The 22,312-nt window shown below is 50.8% G+C and overlaps 1 protein-coding gene across 1 annotated transcript in view; it reads right to left on the bottom strand.

Annotated features, from left to right (window-relative positions):
• Positions 1–2,110: 2,110 nt before the first annotated feature.
• Positions 2,111–22,312, bottom strand: part of LOC133356701 (prickle-like protein 2) — a 36,251-nt gene continuing 16,049 nt past the window's right edge. Inside the window, exons 2-8 of the mRNA XM_061574342.1 lie at positions 17,515–17,657; positions 16,542–16,655; positions 9,775–9,912; positions 8,936–9,139; positions 8,129–8,315; positions 5,171–6,091; positions 2,111–4,657 (exon numbers count right to left, since the gene is read on the bottom strand). Coding sequence (XP_061430326.1) covers positions 3,540–4,657; positions 5,171–6,091; positions 8,129–8,315; positions 8,936–9,139; positions 9,775–9,912; positions 16,542–16,655; positions 17,515–17,628 — 2,796 coding nt within the window. The 5' untranslated portion in view covers positions 17,629–17,657 and the 3' untranslated portion in view covers positions 2,111–3,539. The remainder of the gene's footprint in view (positions 4,658–5,170; positions 6,092–8,128; positions 8,316–8,935; positions 9,140–9,774; positions 9,913–16,541; positions 16,656–17,514; positions 17,658–22,312) is intronic.

Raw genomic sequence — 22,312 nt, 5'->3', positions numbered from 1 at the left:
TGTGATACGTCCACCCTACATGGCCCATGAATAATGTATTTACTTCGTGTAGAGTATGTCGCCATACTGAGTAACGTGGGACATTTGATATGTTAAAGAGGCCGGTCTATAAATTAATATTTGTGGACTTGTTATGTAGGTGTCTGAGTTTTATTTAAACGGGAGTGCATTTATGTGACACGTCACATCTGATGTGAGAGCGATCTTTAAGGACACACTTATAATTTATATAATTTGTGACAATAAATGTATAAAGTTGACCATTTTTCAATGACAAAAAAAAGAATGTCTCTGAAAAGCATCCATGTCTGGAATTACATTCTGAAAAGCTGACGCGTGTTTGTGCGTGTGCATTTGTTGAATGGTTGGAGAGGTGAGTGTGTTTGCTTCTGGCTTGCACATGTTCGCGGTTCAAAACTAGCAGCCGCACTGGTTAATAATGTGGATGTGATGGACCATACATATGCATAATTTGCATTACATTAGACACGAATTATCCCGTAATATTATACTATTTTTTTACTTAAAATTTGTTTTATTTGCTTGCAAATTACATTTTGGCGACGCACCGTTGCACCCATACCGGCTGACCGATGTGTCCACTGGCAGGCCGTGTTGCTGCACGCACACACACTCTGTGCCACACCAGAGACAGCTGCCAAACACGCGCCGATTTCTTCCAGCTGCACCTCATGGCCACCCCCCACCACCATCTCTCTTGGCGCTCTTGGGGAGCAGGTCAAGTGGCGTGGGAGCCACGGTCCCAAGTTGACGAGGTTGAAAGATGGCCTCCGAAGTTTTAACTTCATTTTAAAAACGCTGAAGACAAAATCACCCTCTTTGGCAAAATATTGCCCGTTAAGTGAACCATAGCGCATTCGTGATTAGAATTAGGCAATTTGTTTTCATTGAATTTGCGCGTTTGTGTTTGCCTTGTCAAAATGTCTCTGCTGCCACGACGCACGATGGCCACCACTGACGATGTGGATAGGAACGAGAGCGGACAGCTTCCAGCACGACCAAGCGTGACCATTCTCATGCATCTGCAGTGACTGTCGCCACTTACACAGCGAGACTCAATAATGCCTCCTTAATATTAGAGACAATGGATTCGACAAAATCGCCCAGAATGCGCCCAGCCTCGTCCGCTATTGGAAGCTAAACAAGACCAGACGATGGGTGACAACGTGCACAGTGCAGGTGGTGTACACGTGTAGACACGCAGGTAACACGTGTGTACACGCAGGGCACACGTGTGTACACAAACACACACACTGAGCTCTCGCTATGAATTTGAATGGGCGCTATTAACACAGACAGCGTTAATTGCTTAGCGCGTCACGCGTCACGTGCTTAACAATCATCGGACGAGTTGATTTGCACGGGGAGTCGCGTGGGTTGTGGGGGTCGGGAGGCTGCGCTGGGGCCGCGTGACCTGAAGAGGGCGAGGCGGCACCACCGCAGGCACCGCTCTGCCGCATCTGCGCCGTCTCGCGTCCATGCTCCCCCCGCCTTCAGCAACCGGTGCCGACCAGCGTGACGTCAATTTCAAGGACAGTGCATACATTATCAGTTATGTTTTTTGTTTGCATTCCGATTGCAGGTATTGTGGTCAATGCAAACATGACGCCTTGTAAAAAAAGGTGTCAGTTTTGTTGGCAGATCAAAGGGTAAAAAACAAATTATCATATTTTGCTACTGGCAAATGAGGTACCAATGGTGGACAGCTGTTGGCTGTGCCGGTCGACGCCGCCTGTGCAACGCGGACAGGGTCGTGTCTGAGACGGGTCGTGCAGCAGCGGGGTCGTGAGGGAGAGGGGCCCGAGTGGTGGCGTGAACTCGACAACAATAAAAGGGGAGGATGGTGCCTCCTGTGACTACCGCGTCTCCGACTGAGTGTTTGTGCGATGCACGCCACCCGCACGCACACACAAGCCTCGAGCAAGAAGGAATAAGAGACCTACGCCACTAGATAGGTATGAATTAAGAAGCAATACCAACGGTCGACCGATCGATGCGCGTGCTCAGTGATAATAACACCTTTCTGCTCCTACGCAGAAGCCTCGGCCCACAAATGGGACAGAAGCAGAGCCACGCCAATCAACATCAATCAACTCCACCCACTGCTGTAGAGATATTTCAACTATGTACTGCAAAGGCGATGACATGGATTTCGGATTAACCGGAGCAACATATTTGTTCGGTTTAAGCATGTGACTTGTAATACAATTTCCAAGAATAACAATATACAACTGTTTTTAAATTATTAATTTGGCCTTAACGGAAAAATCCACAAGTGAATAATGTGCGTCATAATCTCTGCAGATAATTATCGATCATAATCGAGTCTACTGTATTTAAAATATAATTTCGTTAGCGGCTTGGCAAAGCTTGCAGGATTACAGCGACACGCGCGCACGTGCTGACCGGATCCTCAGCGGGCCTTCGGAAAATAGACAATGCTCTTGTACCGTTGGAAGCAATATATTATTTATTATAATGAAATACACCGGGGTTTTTGTTGTTGTTGTTTTATTATATATTTAAAGTGAAAGGTCGTTTAAATCCTTATATTTAAAAATAAATCTGCAGTCTATCTGCAATACCATCGAAACACAAACGCTTGGAAGAAGATCATCACCTGGTTACGTTGAATGTCACGCACAAATTACTGTATGCACACCAAGAATTGAAATATTGTATACAAATAGTGGTAATTACTGCGTGTGTGTATATATACCGCACTATCCTTCGAAGGAGGTTACACGACTGGTATATCACGACTTAAAATACTGTGACGATGTTACGATTAAAGCATTCCACGATATTAAATAAATATGTGGCACTATATGTTTCATCGGTTTCAGCCCCATAATGCAATAGGATAGAAAAGTGTATATATTTGTTTAAAATAATAATAATGATCGTCATAATGTGAAGAAATATATAATTTCAACAGCAATAATTTTGCATTAAGCTCATTGTGATGCACGGTTGACATTCACGTGGATTAATCGAGTTAATACTTTACACAAAATGTTGTTGTATATGCTTACAAATAACTTTATAGGGGCTGTTGTTTCATTGGGAGCAATAATTAAACGGCAATTAAATTCAAAACATGGAAAGGGAATTGAAGAATGAAGGTCTACGCATTGCCTGGGGTCCTCCCTCAGATACCGTAGCAAAACTTTTACTTATAATAGCCCAATGACCTCACGTGTTTTCATGAGCCAGTAAAACCTTTGACCTCTTAAATATCTTGATTCAAAAACGGCATGCAGGAGGGCGATAAAACGCATTCTTACAATGTCAATAAAAAACCTGCTATGCAGTTCAAATGCATGAATAACAAAACAAAAAGGAACCCTTTAGTCGAGGGGAAAACAGAAGTAAATACTGCAGTTTCACAAATTGACTATAGCCATGGTGAAATATTACACGTGTGTTGAATGCGGTGCACCATCGGCTAAATCCGTAACGTGCGCCTGAAGTTGAAAACGCGTGGAACCTGTCGCGGTCCGGTAAAGCTCGAAACATCACGAGATGATGCAATTCTTCCCTTTCTTCCTGCGCTGAAGCCTGCGGTGGTTGGGCGTGTTGGGCAAGTAGGGCCTGTGCAGGAACTGCGGGGTTCCCAGTGGGTACTGGTGAGAAGGACTCGTGGACTGCGGGATCGGCTGCCCCATGAAGTACCCCTCCTCGTCGCTCTCCGACGACGACGAGGAGCAGGTGGAGCACCAGTCGCCGTCCGGCACCCTGCCGTCGTCGTGGCCGTAGTCGCTGTTGTACTTGAAGCTCTGGAAGCGCTGGGCGGCCTGGGGGTCTTGCAACGCGAACTCCGAGAACGTCCTCCCGCACGCGCCGTACGCGGGCGGGCGGGTGCGCTGCTGCAGCAGCAGCAGCTCCGAGTGCTCCTGCAGCTGCAGGGCCAGCTGCTGCGCCCCGCCGGCCTTGCGGCTGCCGCCTCCGCCGCTGCGCCGCAGCGCGGCGAGCAGCGCGTCGCGGCCAGTCGCGCGCACGCCCCCCCGCGGTTCCCCGCCAAGGTTGAGGGCGTTCTCCGAGCGCGACATGCGGGACCGCCGCGAGCGGTGCTGCTGCTGGCTGTCGTCGCCGCCGCCGTCGTCGTCGCGGTGGCGGTGGTGGCGGTGCCGACGGTGGTGGTGGTGGCGTTTTCCGTTCCAGCCCTCGAAGGCACCCACGTCGCGCCTCCTCATCTGCTCGCTCATGGGCGCTTGGAAGGGGTCGACGCCGAGGACGGCTCCGTCGCCTGGCGCGTAGCGGGGAGCGCCCGCGCCTTCCGCCTGCGGGCGGCGCGCCGGTGCTCCTGGCGCGGGAGGGTCGTGGCGCTGCGCGGGGCGGGCGCCGCGGAGCGACTCGGAGCTGCGGCAGCGCGCGCCCAGCGCCCGCCGTGGCCGCGCGAGCTGCAGCTGCAGCGGCACCGGCGCCGGGGCCTGCAAGTCGAAGAGGCCGTAGGGCGGCGGCGTGCAGGCGGTGCTGTGCAGCGAGTCGGAGCTGCGGCAGCGCGTGGACGAGCTGAGCGTGCCCACGTTGCTCGCCCTCTCCGAGCCGTTCATTCCCGAGTCCTTGCTCAGATCCGGCATGGAAAACTTGGAGAGCCTCTCGTGCCGACGGCCATCCTGTCCTGCGGGCGCACCTTGACACGGCGCCAAAGACAACAACGTGGTCACCTGCAGCTTAACAAACACACGCGGCTGTTAGGACAGTGAACGTCGCCTGCCGGCCTTGACCGTCGACGTTGGCGCAACGTCGAATGGTTAGTTCGTGATTTGAACTTGTAACGCGCCCGCTGTCACCCGCCGCATGGTGTTCCCTCGCCCTCGGCAGAGAACCACTGGGAGGCGCGAGGAGCAGTGCCGGATTCAGCTAGTGCGAGGGCCTGTAGGATATTTTATAAAGGGGCCCTAAATAAAAAACAACACGTAAATATAAAAAACACAAAATTTGTACTTGCATAGTAAAGTAATTTTTTTTTGACATCAAGGGCATTGACATCAAGAGGCTTTACATAACTGGGATTACCTTTGCCGCTGCAGTAAAATGAGCAATCGGCAAATTTACCATCTTCCCCGAATTTCACCGTCGCAGAAATTTCTGAAAACTGTGAATCCGGCTCCAGACAAGATAACGGCGAGGGCACTCCCCTTACCGGTCACGGTAGAGAGCGGCAGCGACTCCATGGAGTCGCGCGGGTGCCGGAGGGGCGCGTCGAATGATCCCGCGAAGCCCGCCGAGCCGACGGCGTCCCCTTGGCGGCACTGCCTCTCCAAGAGCCGGCGGAAGGAATCCCGCTTGTCGAATGAAGGGCTGCGGTTCGAGCGCCTGTCCGATGCGTGGCCCCGGTCAACCCCCCGTCGCTCGCGTTGGCGCCCGTCGTCGCTCCTCCCCGCCGCCGCCGCCACCGCCGACGAGAGACGACCCTCGGAACCCTTGCAGAAACTAAAGGCCCTGCCGTGGGCCGAATCCACCGAGCCGCGCTCTCCCCCGTCCGGCTGCCTCTGCCGCTTCCTGTCGAGCACCGGGCGCATGTAGGAGGAGCCGCTGAGTGCTCCGAACACGACGTTCTTGTTCAGGTCGTCGGCGGCGGCGGCCACCTCCCGCTCCAGGCCCTCGCTTTTGAAGGGCAGGAGGTCATCGTCGCTCCGCCACACGTTATCCGCGCAGACGCCGAGCGGCCGGCCCGTCAGACTGAGCGCGTCCATCTGCCGCGACAGGGGATCGACGTCGTACGAGCCGTCGGGCGACCTGGAGCCGCGCGTCAGCAGGGAGAACGTGCTGCGGGGGGCGCGCCTCAGCTGGTACTCGTCCGAGCTGGTCCACTTGGCCGAGCCGCGGTGGGACTCCCGCGATCGCGCACTCTGGAAAGCAGAGTCGGACGAGTCGGACGCGTCGGGGTCCCTGCCGGCGTCGCCCGCGGCCGCCTGGCTACACTCCTTGGAGCAGTAAATGCTGCCGCCGTGTGGCAGGAAGGGGAAGCCCAGTAGGGGCTTGAGACAGCAGTCGCAGCTGAAGCAGGTCTCGGACGCGTGCCAGTGCTGCCCCCTATATGTCATCTGGCCCTGGTCAATTCCTTCTCATGCGAGCCAGACGCGTGAGCGGAGGGGAGGGACACAAATGGAGAAACGCAAATTACATGACGGTTTTCCTTCGTTGTTCCGACTTTTTGTTTGTCATCTGTAAGCACCATTTGTTTGATTGGGATTTAGTTTAGCCAAAAATAAATAAAATAAAAAAATCGCTAAAAATGCACAATTCCTTAAAATGTATCCATATGCCGTTAGACCTGGATAAACGTTCCACATGCATTAGATGTTTTGATTTTATTTATTTCTGACATGATGAATGAGAAAAGAGAGAAAGGAGCTATACTCATGAGACCATTACAAAAAACTGTACGAGTGAAACAAAACAAACACGACGGTAAAAAACACTCAAAATATAATAGATTGTTAACATCAAACAACCAGCCCGAATAGTGCCGATACATCGAATCACCGAGGGGAGGAAGGGATGAATCGTTACATATCATTAAGATGTCGGTAAGTATCTTGAACTTCTTTCGTGCTAATCGGGGGTGTGGGGAATGTGTTCCTGGTTTTCCATTTTTAATAAAAAAAAAGTGGCAAATTGTTCCAAATATTTCCAATAATACATTTTTATTTACAACTTTCGTGACTGCAGGAATTATTATTCTTTGGCTCTTTCGGTAAAGTCATGTAGACAGAAAAAAAAATATTAAAGTGACTAAAAATAAAATAATACAAATTAACCAAAAACCACGACGTTTTGATTGTCATAAAGAAAAGGGGGGTTAGCCTCTAAAGGCAAACTGTTTATAAAGGTGTAAAATGGGCGTAGCCCAAGTGTCAGCAGCATGGGCGGGGCAGCTGATGCTAAAGTGAGTGGTGGTTGTCGTGGGCAACGACGGCGCTGGTGGTGGGTTTCCACCAATTAAAGGGCTGCCAGGTCTAAAATGGAAACATTACAGCCAGTTATGACTTAAACTGGTTGATAACGTCCTTCCAGTGATTGCTGAGTTTGTACCCATCTTCACGGTTGAAATTGCATCTACGTCTGCATATATGGATGGCTTCATGAACAGATGTTTGTTGATAGCCAGTAGGCTTGCAACGTACCATCGTCTTAGAGAAATCAATTTCTCGTGAGCCAGCCGCATTAAAATAATGATCTGCCACGGCCGAAGTATTGGTCCTCCCATATTTCAAATTTGCCTCATGCTCATGAACACGGTCCGAGACATGTCGCTTAGTTTCCCCAATGTAACTGCTGCCGCAGATACAGCTTAGTTTGTAGACGCCGGGATATTGCATGTCAGGAATCTTGTCCTTCACAGATGGGATCATAATAGTTTTTCCCCTTTTATCTGGCAACAAAACAGGTGTTAAGATGTTAAAACACCAAACTGAAACCTTTTGCAAGGAATCATGTCTGCATTAACCACAATACTTGTGGTCAGAATGCAAACAAAAACACGCTCTGATAATATATGCATTGTCTTTGAAACTGATTGGTCAACACCAGAGAAAGCTTTCTTTCGAGCCTAGTCTCAAACGGTGTTAGACCAGAGGATGCCAAAAGGCGTACAGCACAAAGACAAACCACTATCAGAGTAATGAGAGCTCGGGGTGAGCAGCTACATCATGGGACCTCCTTTGCCAATACCAAGATATGAGAATAGGTTTTCCCCTTTTTTCTGTGGTCACAATGTAAAAGGTTTCAGTTTGGTGTTGGCTAGGGAATTCAAAGGGGACTTCGGTGACTTAGGCGGGGGCTTTGCTAGAGTTGCATCAGCTGACGGCAGGTTCTGGAAGCGGCCGTGAGAGTGCGTAAGGGACTGGGAGAGGAGTGATCAGGGTCGGTTGGAGATCTCCCTACGAGCAGACTGCCGTCGGTGCGACGCCTCGGAAGGCTGCGGGAAGAACGCCCAACTCCGCCAGACCGACTCACTTCTGCTGGTCCTCTTGTACGTATGTATGTACGTTGAACTTCTTTCACACCGTACTTAGCCAAACCGTGCTAATCACTTGCTTCTGCACAAGCACATCCGTCCGTCCTCAGGAGCAGCGAACAACCGTGTTGAACGCACCGATCAGCTGTCCGCACTTGGCGCAGTGGTCGGTGTGCAGCATCTGGAAGCAGCTGCAGCAAAAGGGCCTCCCCTCCTTCATGACGTAGCGACGGCCGCCCAGGGCCACGTCGCACTCGCAGCAGCGGAAGTGCTGCGTGTGCCAGTGGCCGCCCTCCGCCTCCGTGCACTCGTCCGCAAATATTATCTGCACAAAAAGCAGCCGCGACCGCGACGCTCGTCCGTTATGAGAGCATGTGGCCGGGCGCGAATCGAACTCATGAAAGGACTTTCGGAGCCACGGAGGAAGGGGGGGGGGGAATTAATTGAAGGGGAAAAGAAAGTCTTGAAATACCGACGGGAGGACAACGCTGTCAGCGGCGTGCGGCGCAACGGTAGGGGGCAGTGTGTATACGTGTGTGTGTTGAACTTATTTTGCACTGTGTGTGTTGAACTTATTTCGCACTGTATGTAGCCAAGGACAGCAAACGAAACGCAAAAAAGAGGTTCTTTAGAAATTAGTTTTCAACCTAGATTTAAAAGTGCATGGCTCCAGGGGCTTCCGCAAAAGCGCACTTTAAAGCGCGCGACGCGGTGACCATCTTTGTTAGACGGTTAGCCAAAAGCCGCTGCGATGACCGGAGTTCGCGCCATGATGGGTCTATCCTCCTCGACGAGATCGGCAAGGCATCGCGGTTCATTTGCGGCAAGCACTTTGTTGGGTGCAACCGGTGTGAGACCCGAGGACGAGCGACATGTCCACACTCTCTTCCCCAGTGCCAAAATCCGCAGACGACACCACCCCCCACGCCCCCAGCCCCGGCTCACCTCGTCACAGGCGGCGCAGCGGGGCTTCATCTTCTCGGCATGGTGGCGGCCGCAGTAGACGCGGCCCTCATGGAAGAAGTAGACGAGGTCGACGAGCAGCTCGGCACAGGTGGCGCATACGAAGCACGCCGGGTGCCAGCAGGCGTGGGGCCCCACGCGCGACGCGCACGCCGCCATCTCCCCCGCGCACACCGCTCCACCACACTGCCATCGACCCCGCACACACGCGGATGACACACACACGGACGACACACACACGCACAGGTGGGCGGGTGAGCCAGCGCACGCGTGCTGCAGGCGACCGGCAGGTAACGCTTCCGTGGTGCGTGGCGCCGGTGGGGCAGGGGCGACTGGCAGTGGTGGTGGTGGCGGTTGTGGTGGCGTTCGTGGTCGCAGCGGCGGTGGTGGTGGCGGTGGTTGTAGCGGCGGTGGTGGCAGTGATGGTGGTGGTGGCAGTGGTGGTGAATGGGGGCACGTATCATTTCTGTCACTGGCCAATAACCGCCACTGTCTGACCCGGGCTGTCGCTGCGAGTGGTTGGTGTTACCAGCTGGCAGTGTTGTGGTGCCAGTGAGAGCGAGTGGCTCTTTCTACTGGCAGCAGGGCGGGGGTGAGTGGTGCCGGTGAGAGCGAGTGGCTCTTTCTACTGGCAGCAGGGTGAGGGTGAGTGGTGCCGGTGAGAGTGAGTGGTTTTGCCTACTGGCAGCAGGGCGGGGGTGAGTGGTGCCGGTGAAAGCGAGTGGCTTTGCCTACTGGCAGCAGGGCGAGGGTGAGTGGTGCCGGTAAGGGCGAGTGGCTCTACCTACTGGCAGCAGGGCGGGGGTGAGCGGCGCTCTCACCTGCTGGCAGGTGGCACCGCTGAGCGAGTGTGGAACGATGCGCACGGTGCCCCGTCCCAGCGCCTCGCGCTTGCGCTGCAAGCTGAACAGCTGCAGCTCCTTCCTCTCCTCCTCATCCAGCGAGCTGCAGTACCGCACCTGCGACGGCAGCAACCCCTCGCTCACAACGGTCTCTGCTCGTTCAACGACCGCACACGGGCAAAGGTGCAGCCTTGCAATCGCTTGCTCACTACACACCGCTGGTGGAAGAAGGTTCACCCGAGGAAGCTCCAAACAACTCTTCTTGCTCCCGACAGCCCCGCTCTCGGGATGATATTTGGCCTACTCCTCCACACCGCAAGAGGTTGGCGTGTTCCAACGCACGCGGCCTGCCTGTGGTGACCCCATGTACACTCCTGGGTGGGCTTAGACGACGGAGGTATTTAATAAACTCGCTCCATTCTTTCCACTGCTATGCTAGCAGATGGAACCGGCAAATTTTGGATGTCCAGTCCGGTGCGGTCAGCGTGGCACCGCAGCAGCATCCAATTGTACGCATTCGCCGAACTGTACGTTGAACTTCTTATGCACCATACGTAGCCAACCGTGATTATCGGAGATGTGGGGGAAGGATAATAAACTATACTCAAAAAGCAGTTCTAAAGAAATTAATTAAAATTTAAAAGTGCATAACTCCCAGCGGCTTCCTAATATCGGAAGGAAGAGCGCTCCAGACGGCCACAGGAGCGCACCTGACAGCGCGCCTGATGCGGTGACCGTCTTTGACTTGCATGACACCTCTGCTTATGCTCCATTTATGTGAAACTCCCTTTCCGTCGGTGTCGAGGTGCTCGTACGCTGGCTCGCCAGGAGGAGGTACAGAAAAAATGTGGACTGTCCGTCTTCCTACCCACATGCAAAACGCCGATTCGTTGGCTAAAAAAACTTCTCGATATGCAAGGGGACTGCAGAGCTTGGGCAATTGTGGGCACCGGCCTCAATGTCCCCCTACTGCCTCTCCCCGGCTCTCGCCTGTGGCTCCCCGTGCCTCCGAGTTGCCTCTTCGTCGTTGCATTAATACACAAAGAGGCCGGAATCTTTTTAGTTTTTTTATCGCCAAGCAAAGCGGTTCCATCACCATGCGGGTGGGGGAGGAGGGAATTCACTTTTGACTTTAGTTCCCCGGCTGAATAAATGTGAAAACGAAATAAATAAATCTGAGTGCGCGCAGCCTTGCGACAGCGTCGAGCGATTCTTTGGTCAGACGCAGTAACTCAATTACTCGATAACTCGGTAACCCCATGACTCGGCAAGTCTCTCGGCCACAGCGGAGCTGCCCCGTCGTTCTCCGAGCTCTCCGCGTTTGGTGGAGGGCACTGGGCTCCTCGTCATCCAACGAGCGGCGAGTGATTCAGTGCGGCATCTGTTCACGAGTGCCGCATTCTCAGGGATGCACCCTGCACCAAACAGTTGCTCTCTCGTCTATTTTAGACAAGGCCTACTGCTGCTTACTATATATAGAGGTGTGCGTGTATACAAAGCTTGGCTACGTATAATAATAATTCACGGCGCACCAGGACCCGTTTGGATATCACTCGCGACTGACGTGAACCGGGGTCAGGAACCGCAGCTCAGGTCGCTGGATTAGGAGTGCAGTGCGCTCGTCGCTGCACCACCACTCCTCAAAGCAATGCATTTAAATACAAAGATTGCCCCCCCTCCCCCCTGTACAGCCGAAAGCTTCTGTTGGAGCAAGTGCTGTTAGCGAGTAACAGCACCTAAGGAGGCCGGAATGGCACACGAGGGGGTGGGTGGCCAGCACCACGGCCGGCCGCCTTTGTCTCCCGGGTACTCATTTGAGGCTGCGTCGAACTAGGGAAGGCCCAGGACTGGTTCAGATATAATCGTCACTGGTGTTGGCCGTGAGCAGGAATCGAACTCGGGTCGCCGGGTTTGTGGCGCAGTGCGTATAACCGCTACTCCACCACTCTCCACATGTATTCACACGCACACATAGACATATACTCACAAATACAAAACACTGAATAACCCCGAATTTGCCTGGTTTAGTGAATAATCTCAATATAGTGAATAATAGTGACTAGTGGAATATAGTGAATAGGTTTTGTAAATAGTAAAAAAAGCCTACGTGTTAAACCAATTAAAATATAATATAATCGTCACAATGATCAACATCAGCGTTAGCAATCACGTTCAATCAGTGCAAATTACCCTGCCACGACTTTGACATTGCATAAATAAGACACATGTTTTAAAGCCAAACAAACCACGTAGACTAGGGGGAGACCGGGTGAGTGGTTGCGATTGAGAGCAAAGGCTCCATTTGAAGGCGGACCCCTTTTTGTTTTTTGCATTCGCGATCTCCGTTGAACAAACCGGTGTCTTTTGTTTTCACGTCCCACGCGCAACGGCTTCGCTTGTTACATTACCCGAGACGTAGTTACATTGGCATATAATTTTAACGCGATTTGCATGCGTTTTGCATACAATTAGCAACATCACTTGCACGTCGCACACACCATTTATTACACACGTGATCCGATGCACGCGTCACGTGGCAAAGCTGCCGCGGTGTAACGGTGTCGCACGCCGGAATCGCCAACCGGAGGTCAGCGGGTTTTCATCTCCCGGATGCGGCAATTGAAACAAAATAATCTCCCACGGCCTCCGCGCACCGTACTTCAACCACGCTGGTGGCATGAAGCGGTTACGCCACAGTGTCGCCTACGACCGGCGGGGTCCCGTGCAGGTGGGGCAAACGGTGAGTACTTCCCAACCGGTCCGAGACGTCCTGGCCGGAGTGGAGGTGGAGGCAACAACAGCTTCGAGAGGAGATTTCTCAAGAGCTCTCTCTCTCAAGTGTGCGAGAATCCTCCTGCCAACAGTAGACGCCAGCAAGCAATTGCAGGGCTGCGGCTGCGCCTACGCCCTGGCTCATCGTGAGCCTTAGGAATCGGTGTAATTATTCCGTGTATCGTTGCACCCGCGATAGATACCCCAAGCGCGGTATTATCCTCTGTGTAAAGGATCTCAATGATCATGTAAAACACGGAGAATGACTTAGGGGGGATCGTGCTGAATAGGTGCAGAATAGAACAAGGGAATGGTAACACAAATAGGGCAATTTTCTGGTCGCACGGAATACAAAATGACTCGGGCCTTTCCAGATGCTAAGACTGGCCCAGTAATTAATCGCAACATGACTTTAAAATAAATACGGATCAGATTTTAGGAGCAAAGAATACACGGCTGCAGAAAAAAAAATGGGTGCCACGGTGGCGAGACGTTAACTGCCTCGCCTGGTGTACAAGACGCCATGGGTTTGATCTCGATGCTGAAAACTGTATATTTGGAGTTTGCATGTTCTCCCCGTGGTCGCGTGGATTTTCATCCGGGTCCGCTGGTTTTTTCCCCTCCACATTGAGAATCAACGTGCGCTTAGAGTATTTGGCTGCTAGAACGGTAATCCACTTGATTGAGCTATCCTTTGTGATGGCCAGGTCACTTCTGACAAAGAGCTACATCACTCAGTGGGCCTTAGCTGGTAAAATAAAACGGAGTTAAATCAAGTTTAAAAACAAATATTTTAGTTTCGTAGAAATGCGCACCGGTCATAACAATCTGAGCGATTCATGGCAGAGAACTTGAACAATTATCAGTATGGATACCGTGGAAGAACAATATAATAATAAAAAGAATAAGTTCAAAGGAGAGAGACTGGGTTGGAATTTCAATAATTATTTGACAGGAGACAAATCTGGGAAGGCAGCGGGGAGTCTGAGGTATTACTGTCGAGATGTGAAAATGTCTTATCACACCCCTGCATTAGATCAGGGATTGAAAACATTGTGGCAACTCCACAGGGATACATTTTTCAAGAATTACAAATCTGCGTTTTTGCCAGAGCACTGGCGAATGAAATAAAATACACAGTATTGGTTTAGAGCAAGCAGGGTTGTAGTGGGTAAACTCTTATGATGCGAATAGCTGATGCAGAAGAACTGAAAACATCTCTCTATTGCGTGTGCTTTGTTTGGCATCTGGCACAATGTCTGATGTTTCAATCCACTCGCTGGGAGCATCTCCAGGAAGTTAACCGAGCAGCCCGCATCCTCCCTTGGTGATACATTGTTGCCGCCCGTTGCTGACAAGTGTGTCTGTCAGTCCTCGGCTGATTGGCTCAGACCTCTCTTGACACAACCAATCAGGAGGTGTTCTGAATGCGTTCCATCACGGGTTTAAAGGCGATGTAAATATTCGCCGATTCATCCACTGCAACCGAGTCCCGATACACACATCGAATCGTGTGTTCCTATTAACTGGTCATTTACAGTTCACGTGTAAGTGTTCACAATCGTTGTGCTGTGCACAGCTCTCCAACGTGTTTTGAGGTTGCGCCGCGTGTTGTTCGGGACAATGTCCGACGTTTCACTCAACGGGTCTAAGAAGCTCCCACAGCTCGAGGACCAACCTGTCAGACATCATCACAGACGACACGTGGCGGTACAACCCGAGAAACTCATCGGAGAGCTCTGTGCATAAAACCACGACGGTCACATTGAGGCTTATTGGAGCAGCCAAAACAAAACAAGAAAGGAGCGAAAAAAATCGAGCGTGCAAACGAGACGGCAAAAATCGAGACCAAAAATAATTTATAACCAAATCCCAATCGGGGCTCTGCATCACGACGGCTCATCGTCGAGCCACTGCAGGGGCGAAATCGTTGTGCGTCTCGTGCGCGTTATGCAAGCATCGTTGCTTACGATCCAGTGTGGATTCACGATGGCAGTGACAGCCGCAGCAGCAGCAACTAGCATCGAAGGCTAAGGGCACAGTACCGGATGAGACGGAGGCTTCGACAAAGCTGGCAATGTACGGGGCCAGGGCGGGTAGGCTGTGAGGGATGAGTGTGGTGTGCAAGAGGGTCTGAAATTTTTTTTTTGTACTGGGTGCAATTGTGAGCAATAGCCACATCAGACAGTACATCTAATCGGCATAATCATTGGGTTCACTGCAGCTCAAAGACTCAGTCCCTACAAGGCGTGAAGTTAGGAGATGTCTGTGCGCTCGGCATTTGAAGGCCTCAAGACCAGAATCGGTAATTTCGCCGACAGTTTGTTCAGGGAAGCAGTTCCATATCAACTGGGGGGGGGGGGGGGGGGGGCAAGGGCGTGGCTTTGCATGGTTGTGAATAATCGGGTGGCTCGGCATCCTTGACAATGCAGTGGAAGCGTGGCCTGAAGGTCTGTGGGGCAGTGGTTGGTGTGCATTTTGTACAGGGATTGTGACAGCAGCGACTTGTCGAGGGTGATGCATGCCGAGGATGGCGAGTTTTGTTATAACCGGATGAAAGAAGCCTCTTTCAGGTTGGAGACTATTTCCGCAATGTTGTGCAATTGCGCCAGGCTCAGCTGTGCCAAGGATTAGCCAGTGGGGAGTCAGAAGGAGAGGCAATAGAGGAGAGTAGAGTCAGGCACTAGGGATGCATTTGTTGATTGTTTCCCGAAAACGATTCGGAATAAATTGGCGGAGAACTGTTCACAGTCTGGCACCTGGCGAACTATTGGAAACGTTTTGGGGTTTTTGAAATGCAAGAGGGAGGTCACAGTCCTGCAGAGGGATTATGGCGTTCCAGGTTACGTCCGTCTGAGACATCCGGCAAGCACTTGACCCCCATCATCAGTTGGGACGGATTCTCTGGGAACAACCACCAGCCTCCTCCCTCACCCAACGCTACGACATCCATCTTGGGCCACGTAATTCATCACTCATGTGCTGTAAAAATGTAGAGGTGCAGCCCTGGAAGAAGGCAACAAGTGCTTGACGAGGTGCTGGCGTGGGGTGGGGGGTTTGGGGGGCCTTTGACGATCTCTACACGAGTTCTTCTGCGTGTCAGTTTTTTTTTTTACCAGGTAAGGCCCAACACCGAGCTGCGTCACTCGTTTTCAGAAGCGGCCTGGCCATCACAAAATGATGGCTGAATGAAAGTGGCTTATCATCACATTGAAGTTTTATTGCAGCCAAAGACTCAGTGGGTGTCTTTGGGATGTTCACGTGCTGCTTCTGCCCATGAGCTGCACTCCGTTCAATTATGCCTCTTAATTCCGGAACGTGGTTTTCATTACTCGTGTGAGGTGCGAGATCAATTAATAAATTATGATGATAACGGTCATTCTTTAGATCGAATGAGTGTCTCTCACTCCCAGATAGAAGGGAATTCTATTTACGGAGGTGTTGGATAGGGGTGGCAAACCCGCTAATTAGAGGCCAAAAGCCTCTCCTAATCCCCCATGAAATGACATACGTACACACACAAGTTGGATTCATATAAAATCTAAATACATCTCTAGATGCCTGCCACTGCCAGTTGCTTCTTTTTGTCAATGTAAATTGTGCGGTCTGCATTCACCCGTCTAATGCAGCTGGCGCTTCTGGTATCTTTTTTTTGGCGGATGTAATCTTTTTTTTACTCCACACTTTTCCTTAAGTTATGAATGCTTCGAAACTGAGCTTGAAATGGTTCACGCATCTGTAGGGAGGGCACGATGGTAACTCGCATTAAAGATGAGCTCCGTATATAAAAAGAACTGCAATTTGAAAGTGGCATTGCTATTTGGGAACCCACTCCGTGGAAATACCAGAACCGTGAGAGATGGCGGCGATGGCTTGGGGTGGCATTCAGGCTGATTGATGATGGATGATGATAATGATGATGAAGATGATTTAATTGCACGGGTGGCGTATCTGTGAACACGGTGTTGTCTGACCTCATTGTCGTGTGGAGGGAGCTGGTAGAGAAGCTGGCGGATGCGGTATTTCTCCCCAACACTGTTGATGTATGGAACCTTCTCCTCTGGCAGGCAGCAGAAGTACTGGTGTACCTGTGGCGGAGACAGCAGAAAGGACGGCCAGGAACCACCGCCATCAGCGACCATCGGCGATTGTGTGCACGTGGTTACGCTGAACTTCTTTCGCACCGTACGGAGCCAATCGTGCTAATCAGAGGTGCGTTTGATGCAGCGCTGCCGAGGTGTGATGGCGTGACGACAATTTGTATCTCGATTTGATTGAACGTCCTCTCTCCAACTCCTGAGATGCCATGCCATGTGTGGAAGAACGTCAGTCCCTTCCCCCCAAAACTGTGAACGTTGTTTTTGTGTCGCCGTAAAAACACAACTGAACACCGCTGTCGGTGGCGAAAGTGACATCGTTCGTTCCAAACCGGGACATGATCGGTCGAGCTCAACGCTGGAGAAAAAAAAACAAGGCACGCTATGAAGCTTCAGGCGATCCATTCAAATGGTGTCCACGCAATGGCCACGCAAAAGATTTATGCATTTGACCATCGGTGACAAATGAACGGGCCCACCATGCAGACCTTTACAGTGCCGCGCATGTTTCGTTAAACCCAGAAGACAGACATATCAACGATTCCCAACTGTCACCACCTGTTCCGTGCGTATTATTTTTACTTACATGCATACTAGTGATGGCACGTGTGCAAGAATGACAACCGAGCGATTTATTTATTTGTCGTTGGCAATCCTATTTCGTCAATTTGGGTCACCAGCAGACACAAGTGCAGGCACCATGCCACCATGGTCACGGCCGTGATATACACGGATGGCAACAAAATATTTTTTTGTCTAGCAAACGCCATCGCAGGAGGTCACACACGATTGACGCAACGGTCCATCGCCGATCAGGGTGGTGAACGAGTTATGGTTTTCCGCGTCGTACCTGCTGAGGCTTCAGGCCGGGCGGCACCCAGGAGTATTCCTCCAGAACGCAGCCAGAGTCGTCGTCCGAGACGGTGTTCCGCTGCAAGCCGTGGCCGAGCTTCACGCTGGCCATCCCGCCCGTCCGCTCCTCCTAGGCCCGTCCTGGTGAGACCGTAACACCACCGCATCGTCGCGAGTCAGTGCAGGGCGCGGATCGCGTTACAGTCGGTCATCGATTATCCCGTCCTGGTGAGACCGTAACACCACCGCATCGTCGCGAGTCAGTGCATGGCGCAGATCGCGTTACAGTCGGTCATCGATTATCCGGCAGCTTCGGTATGGAGGGGACGTTATGTTTTTAGGTGTGGTGTATATGTTTTTTGTTTGTTTACGATATGAAATTGGCATACATAAGCATACAAATAGGCAAAAATAAACATCCTACTTTTTTACTGTATATACTTTACCGTACTTACCACTCCGATCTCGAAGACTGTGCATGGGGTGATGTATATACGTTCGGTATTTTCAGTGTTCAATTTGTAAGTAGTGTATAATGTACTGTAGAGAAAAATTTAACACTCAAATCAAGCGGAGCTACCTTTTTTTGTTACGTACACACAGTGCCGATAACTGGACTGGTAACAGCATTTGGAGCGGTCTTTCCGGATCTACCCGGGACCGCCGGATCATTTCGGAAGCTGAATAATTGTGCGCTGGATAATTCGATGATCAAATGTATTCATTATTTATTCATCAAAAAAAAAAGCATCACCAGGTCTCAAAACTCTCTGTACGTATATATGTTGTTGAACTTCTTTCGCACCATACGTAGTCAACCGTGCTAATCGGAGGTGTGGAGGGGGGGAGAAGGACAACAAACTATAAAAAAGACAAATCTAAAATAAATTAGTTTTCAATCTGTATGATTTAAAAGCGTATAGCTCCAGTGGCTTCTAGACGGCCGCAGAGACGAACAAAGGTGGTCACCGTGTGATGCGGTGACCACCTTTGTTCGATGGCCGGCCAAAAGCCGCCGCGAGGATGCTTGATGAAGGGTCCCCACGTCAGGATGATTTGGCAAGATTCTCGTCGAAGAGGTGCTTTAACTGTCGGAAGGAACCAAAGCACCCAGAGAGAATCAAGCGCATGTAAGACGTCTGGCTGGCATGGAAGAGTAGGCCAAATTCCCTCTGTATGGGTTATTTATTGAGTGAAGGCCCTTCCGCCAGCAATGGCATGAGCGAGCAACTGCAGGGCTACGCCTTTGCCGCAAGGAACAAAGATTTGCATTTATTTGGCGCTGAAATGCCCCAGCGTCTCAAACCGCCTTCCATCTCTGGCCCACGCGTTTTCGTTCCCCAAACTTGACTATTTCAATGCACCACAGATTGGGATTCCGATGAAGGTGCTTGGCAGACTTCAGTTCATTCATGAATGCTGCTGCTAGAATTATTTCCGCGAACTCCATTTCGTGGGCACATCTCGTGTCCTTGCATTGGCGACCAATCAAATATCGAATTGATTATAAGGTCCTGCTATTGACCTACAAGGCTATCATGGTGTTATCCCCCACGTTGCTTACAGGAACTGATCCTCTTCTATACACCGCCAATGAGGTCCTTGCCATCTTCTCATCTTCTTCTTCTTAGAATTCCGAGGTCAAGGCTCCGTGCCTGGGGTGATCGGGACTTTTGCCAGTGCAGCCCCTGATAATAATAATAACTCAATCAAAATCATTGGAGCTATTTAAATCTGCCCTGAAAATTCGCCTCTTTAAAACGCCTCCCCCCCCCACCCCCCATAGTTTTGCTCGTTTATGCTGCTGGCTCTGTCGTATTTTCTGCTTTCCATGCACCGTGGCGCACTTTGGATCCTTGGATGAAATGCGCCTTACAGATGTCAATGATTATCTCAATTATTTCATTGGCCAGTTGTTTTTTTTTACCATAGGGCCCCACCCCTCCACCCCCACCCTGGTGTGACAGCTGCCTTCTCCTCTATTAGCAGCGCTTGCCTTTCCACCAACACCCATCGAAGGGGCCCGCGTGTGTCCGCCTGGATTTGAACCGCTTCATCTTGCCAGCGTCTTCTTCGGAAAGGTCAGAGACACTTGAAGAGTGCATGAGTTAACTTCCTCTCCCGGGGAGGGAATTTGGAGGGTGGTGGAGGGGGGGGGAAGGTTGGTGGGGGTGTGAGGCTTGGGCATTTTTTTCGTGGTACGGAACACGCAAAAGGCAACGCACGTTCAGCACAAAGTCGACCGCCGCGTGATTGAGCACGCGCCACCTGTTACAACTCACGCTGGCCCCGCCGGAGGCACTGCGGTGGGCAAGACGCAGCTGCGCCAGCCGCTTTTACACCCCCCCGTGTCCGTCCTCTCGTCCGCACCCGTGTCTCCGTCTATCTACATCCGAGCCTCTCTGCGTCCGTCTGTTGTCCCGCTGTGTCTTTGTGCGTGTCTTGTTACTCTAGGCGTCCGTGTCTGCTTGTCGTCCTCTGTCTCCGTGTCACTCTCGGTGTCTGTCTGTCACCGCGGCTCTGTGTGTCTGTGTGCTATGTAAGTATGCATGTTGAACTTCTTTCGCACCGTACATAGCCAACCGTGCTAGACACTGCAGAGTGGCACCGTATTCTTGTCTGTCGCAGTGTCTCTTTTGCAACCTTCTTGATCAAGGTCCAGCATTTTCTGGAGTTGTGCGAGCTCGCCGTTAGTCGGGCGGCAAGGTGGAGTAGCGATGCCTCAGGCAGCCGCAGTGCTGACAACCGCGAGTGCGGGCAGCTGCATCTCGCGCCACATTTTTAATATCTTGTCCGTGTGAATTTTGTCTTGTGCACCCATTTGCCTACCAAATATGTCCGTGAAGCATCTCACTAACATGTTAGAAAAGATATTGTTTTGCCTAATTTTTTATTTTCCTTCTTTAAATAGGCCGATACTATCTTTAATACACGTATTGTCAATATGATGTTGCTATAAACAGTGACATATGTCGACGTAAGCATGAGGCGTCGATAGCGTGCTCTCCCTAACCCCAACCATGTCCTTTATTTTTTACGAGTAAAATTATTAAGTTTAATTTACGCGACTTTTGAGTTACGCGCCGTTTCCCCGCCCAGCAAGTGTAAAACGAGAAGTAGCCGTAATTTAAAAACTGTAGAGGCTACCCAACAGTGTAGGCCGCGGTTCAGGAATGGTTTCTTTCTACCATCGACACGCAAGGAAAACAATCAACAAGATTTTCGAAATCACCGATGAATATCAAAATATCGTTCGGCCTCAGCCTTCTGTAACGCATGAAGAGGCAATGTATTTGACTCGTTGGAGAATTAATGCATCATCGTTCAAGGTCTCACACACTGAGGCCTACATAAATAAAACAATATTTAGAGAATAATAAAAAACATTTATCATAACAACACGGACACGCCGAAATGTGATATGGGACTTGGAGGAAATAAAACTAATCTAGGTAGTATATGTGCCATGGTTTCAATAAGAGCCTAGAAAATGAAATTGATTTTTCCCAACCTGATGTTTTTTATGTACAGTGCATGTTTGGAAAGCTGAAGAGGTGCAGAATTCAAGATCAATCTCTCTCACACCTGATATTTTGCCGGCATGGACAAATTCACCCCTCCGAACTCCCCCAAGGTACAAAAAACATCTATTTTTGGCCTTTTTTCCATTTTCAAGGTCATGCTGAAGGTTCCGTAGGACACGCAGGGCCCTGAATTGCCCGTGTCTTACAGAACAACGTCCCCTGATTATATTCTAAAACTCTTGCATGTGAGTAAGCAGCTGAACCATGACAATGCTTGAGAAAAATCATGTTCTCACGTGGTTTTTAATTCCATGCTACCCTCCAGCCACCAAACGGCCAATTTGATTTAACTACACTAAGCTGTTTTATTATATGAATCCAGAAAAGTATAACCAGTTGGATTTTTTTTGGGAAATATATATAGCATTATATATAGCATCTGACGGTCAAAATAATCCAGGGTTTCACGGGCATCGTCACAATAACGGCCACGAAATTGTAACGACAAGGAGAATTGGTGAGCCGTAGTTGAGAGACGAATGGCCTTCGAGTGCAGACTCACAGGAGACAAAGATTAAGGGGCAGTTCGACTGCTGGTAGAAGAACGGCCTCCGATGGAGGGAGAAGTACCCGGGCGACCGGAGTTCACGTGCCGCTCAAGGCCAACACCAGTGACGGTTATCTGGAACCGGTCCTGGGCCTCCCCTAGGTCGACTCAGCCTCAAATGAGTACTTAAGTACGATGTGTAAACATTGCCACGAGGAAGACAAAGGTGGCCGGGCGTAGCGCTGGCCACCTCCCCACCCGTGTGCCGTGTCGGCCGTCATAGGAGCTCGCCAACAGCAGAATGCTATACGGGGCATCTTTTGTCTTCGCACACACAGTCGTCGGCATATCATCACAAATAATATGCGCGCACCTCGCAAACAAAAGTGTTTTATTTTTATTTACACACTTATAAAATGCAGAGTTGTGAAAAGGATTTACGACGCTGGCAAAACGGAATTCAACAGAAGCCAATCAACACGAGGGGAAGGTGTGTGCTACGGTAAAGCTCGAGCAAATAAAATAAGAAGCGTGCGGATGAGCGCAGAAAGCAGAGCGGTGGAGTAGCGAGCGGAGAGACGTGACGGCACCGGGCATGACTCACTCACACCCAGCCCACAGCGAGCGAACGAGAGCGAGCGAGAGAGCGAGCGAGAGAGCGGCTCACGGAACGAAATGTTCTCATTAGCTATTCTTCCCGGCGACGGCTCCTCGGCGCGTTCTCG

This window comes from Lethenteron reissneri, chromosome 55 (genome assembly GCF_015708825.2).
Source record: "Lethenteron reissneri isolate LAM-NWPU_2019-01 chromosome 55, ASM1570882v1, whole genome shotgun sequence".
NCBI classification, from domain to species: Eukaryota; Metazoa; Chordata; class Hyperoartia; order Petromyzontiformes; family Petromyzontidae; genus Lethenteron; species Lethenteron reissneri.
The sequence above is the reverse complement of the archived record's forward strand: the minus strand, read 5'-3'. Positions and strand labels throughout refer to the sequence as shown.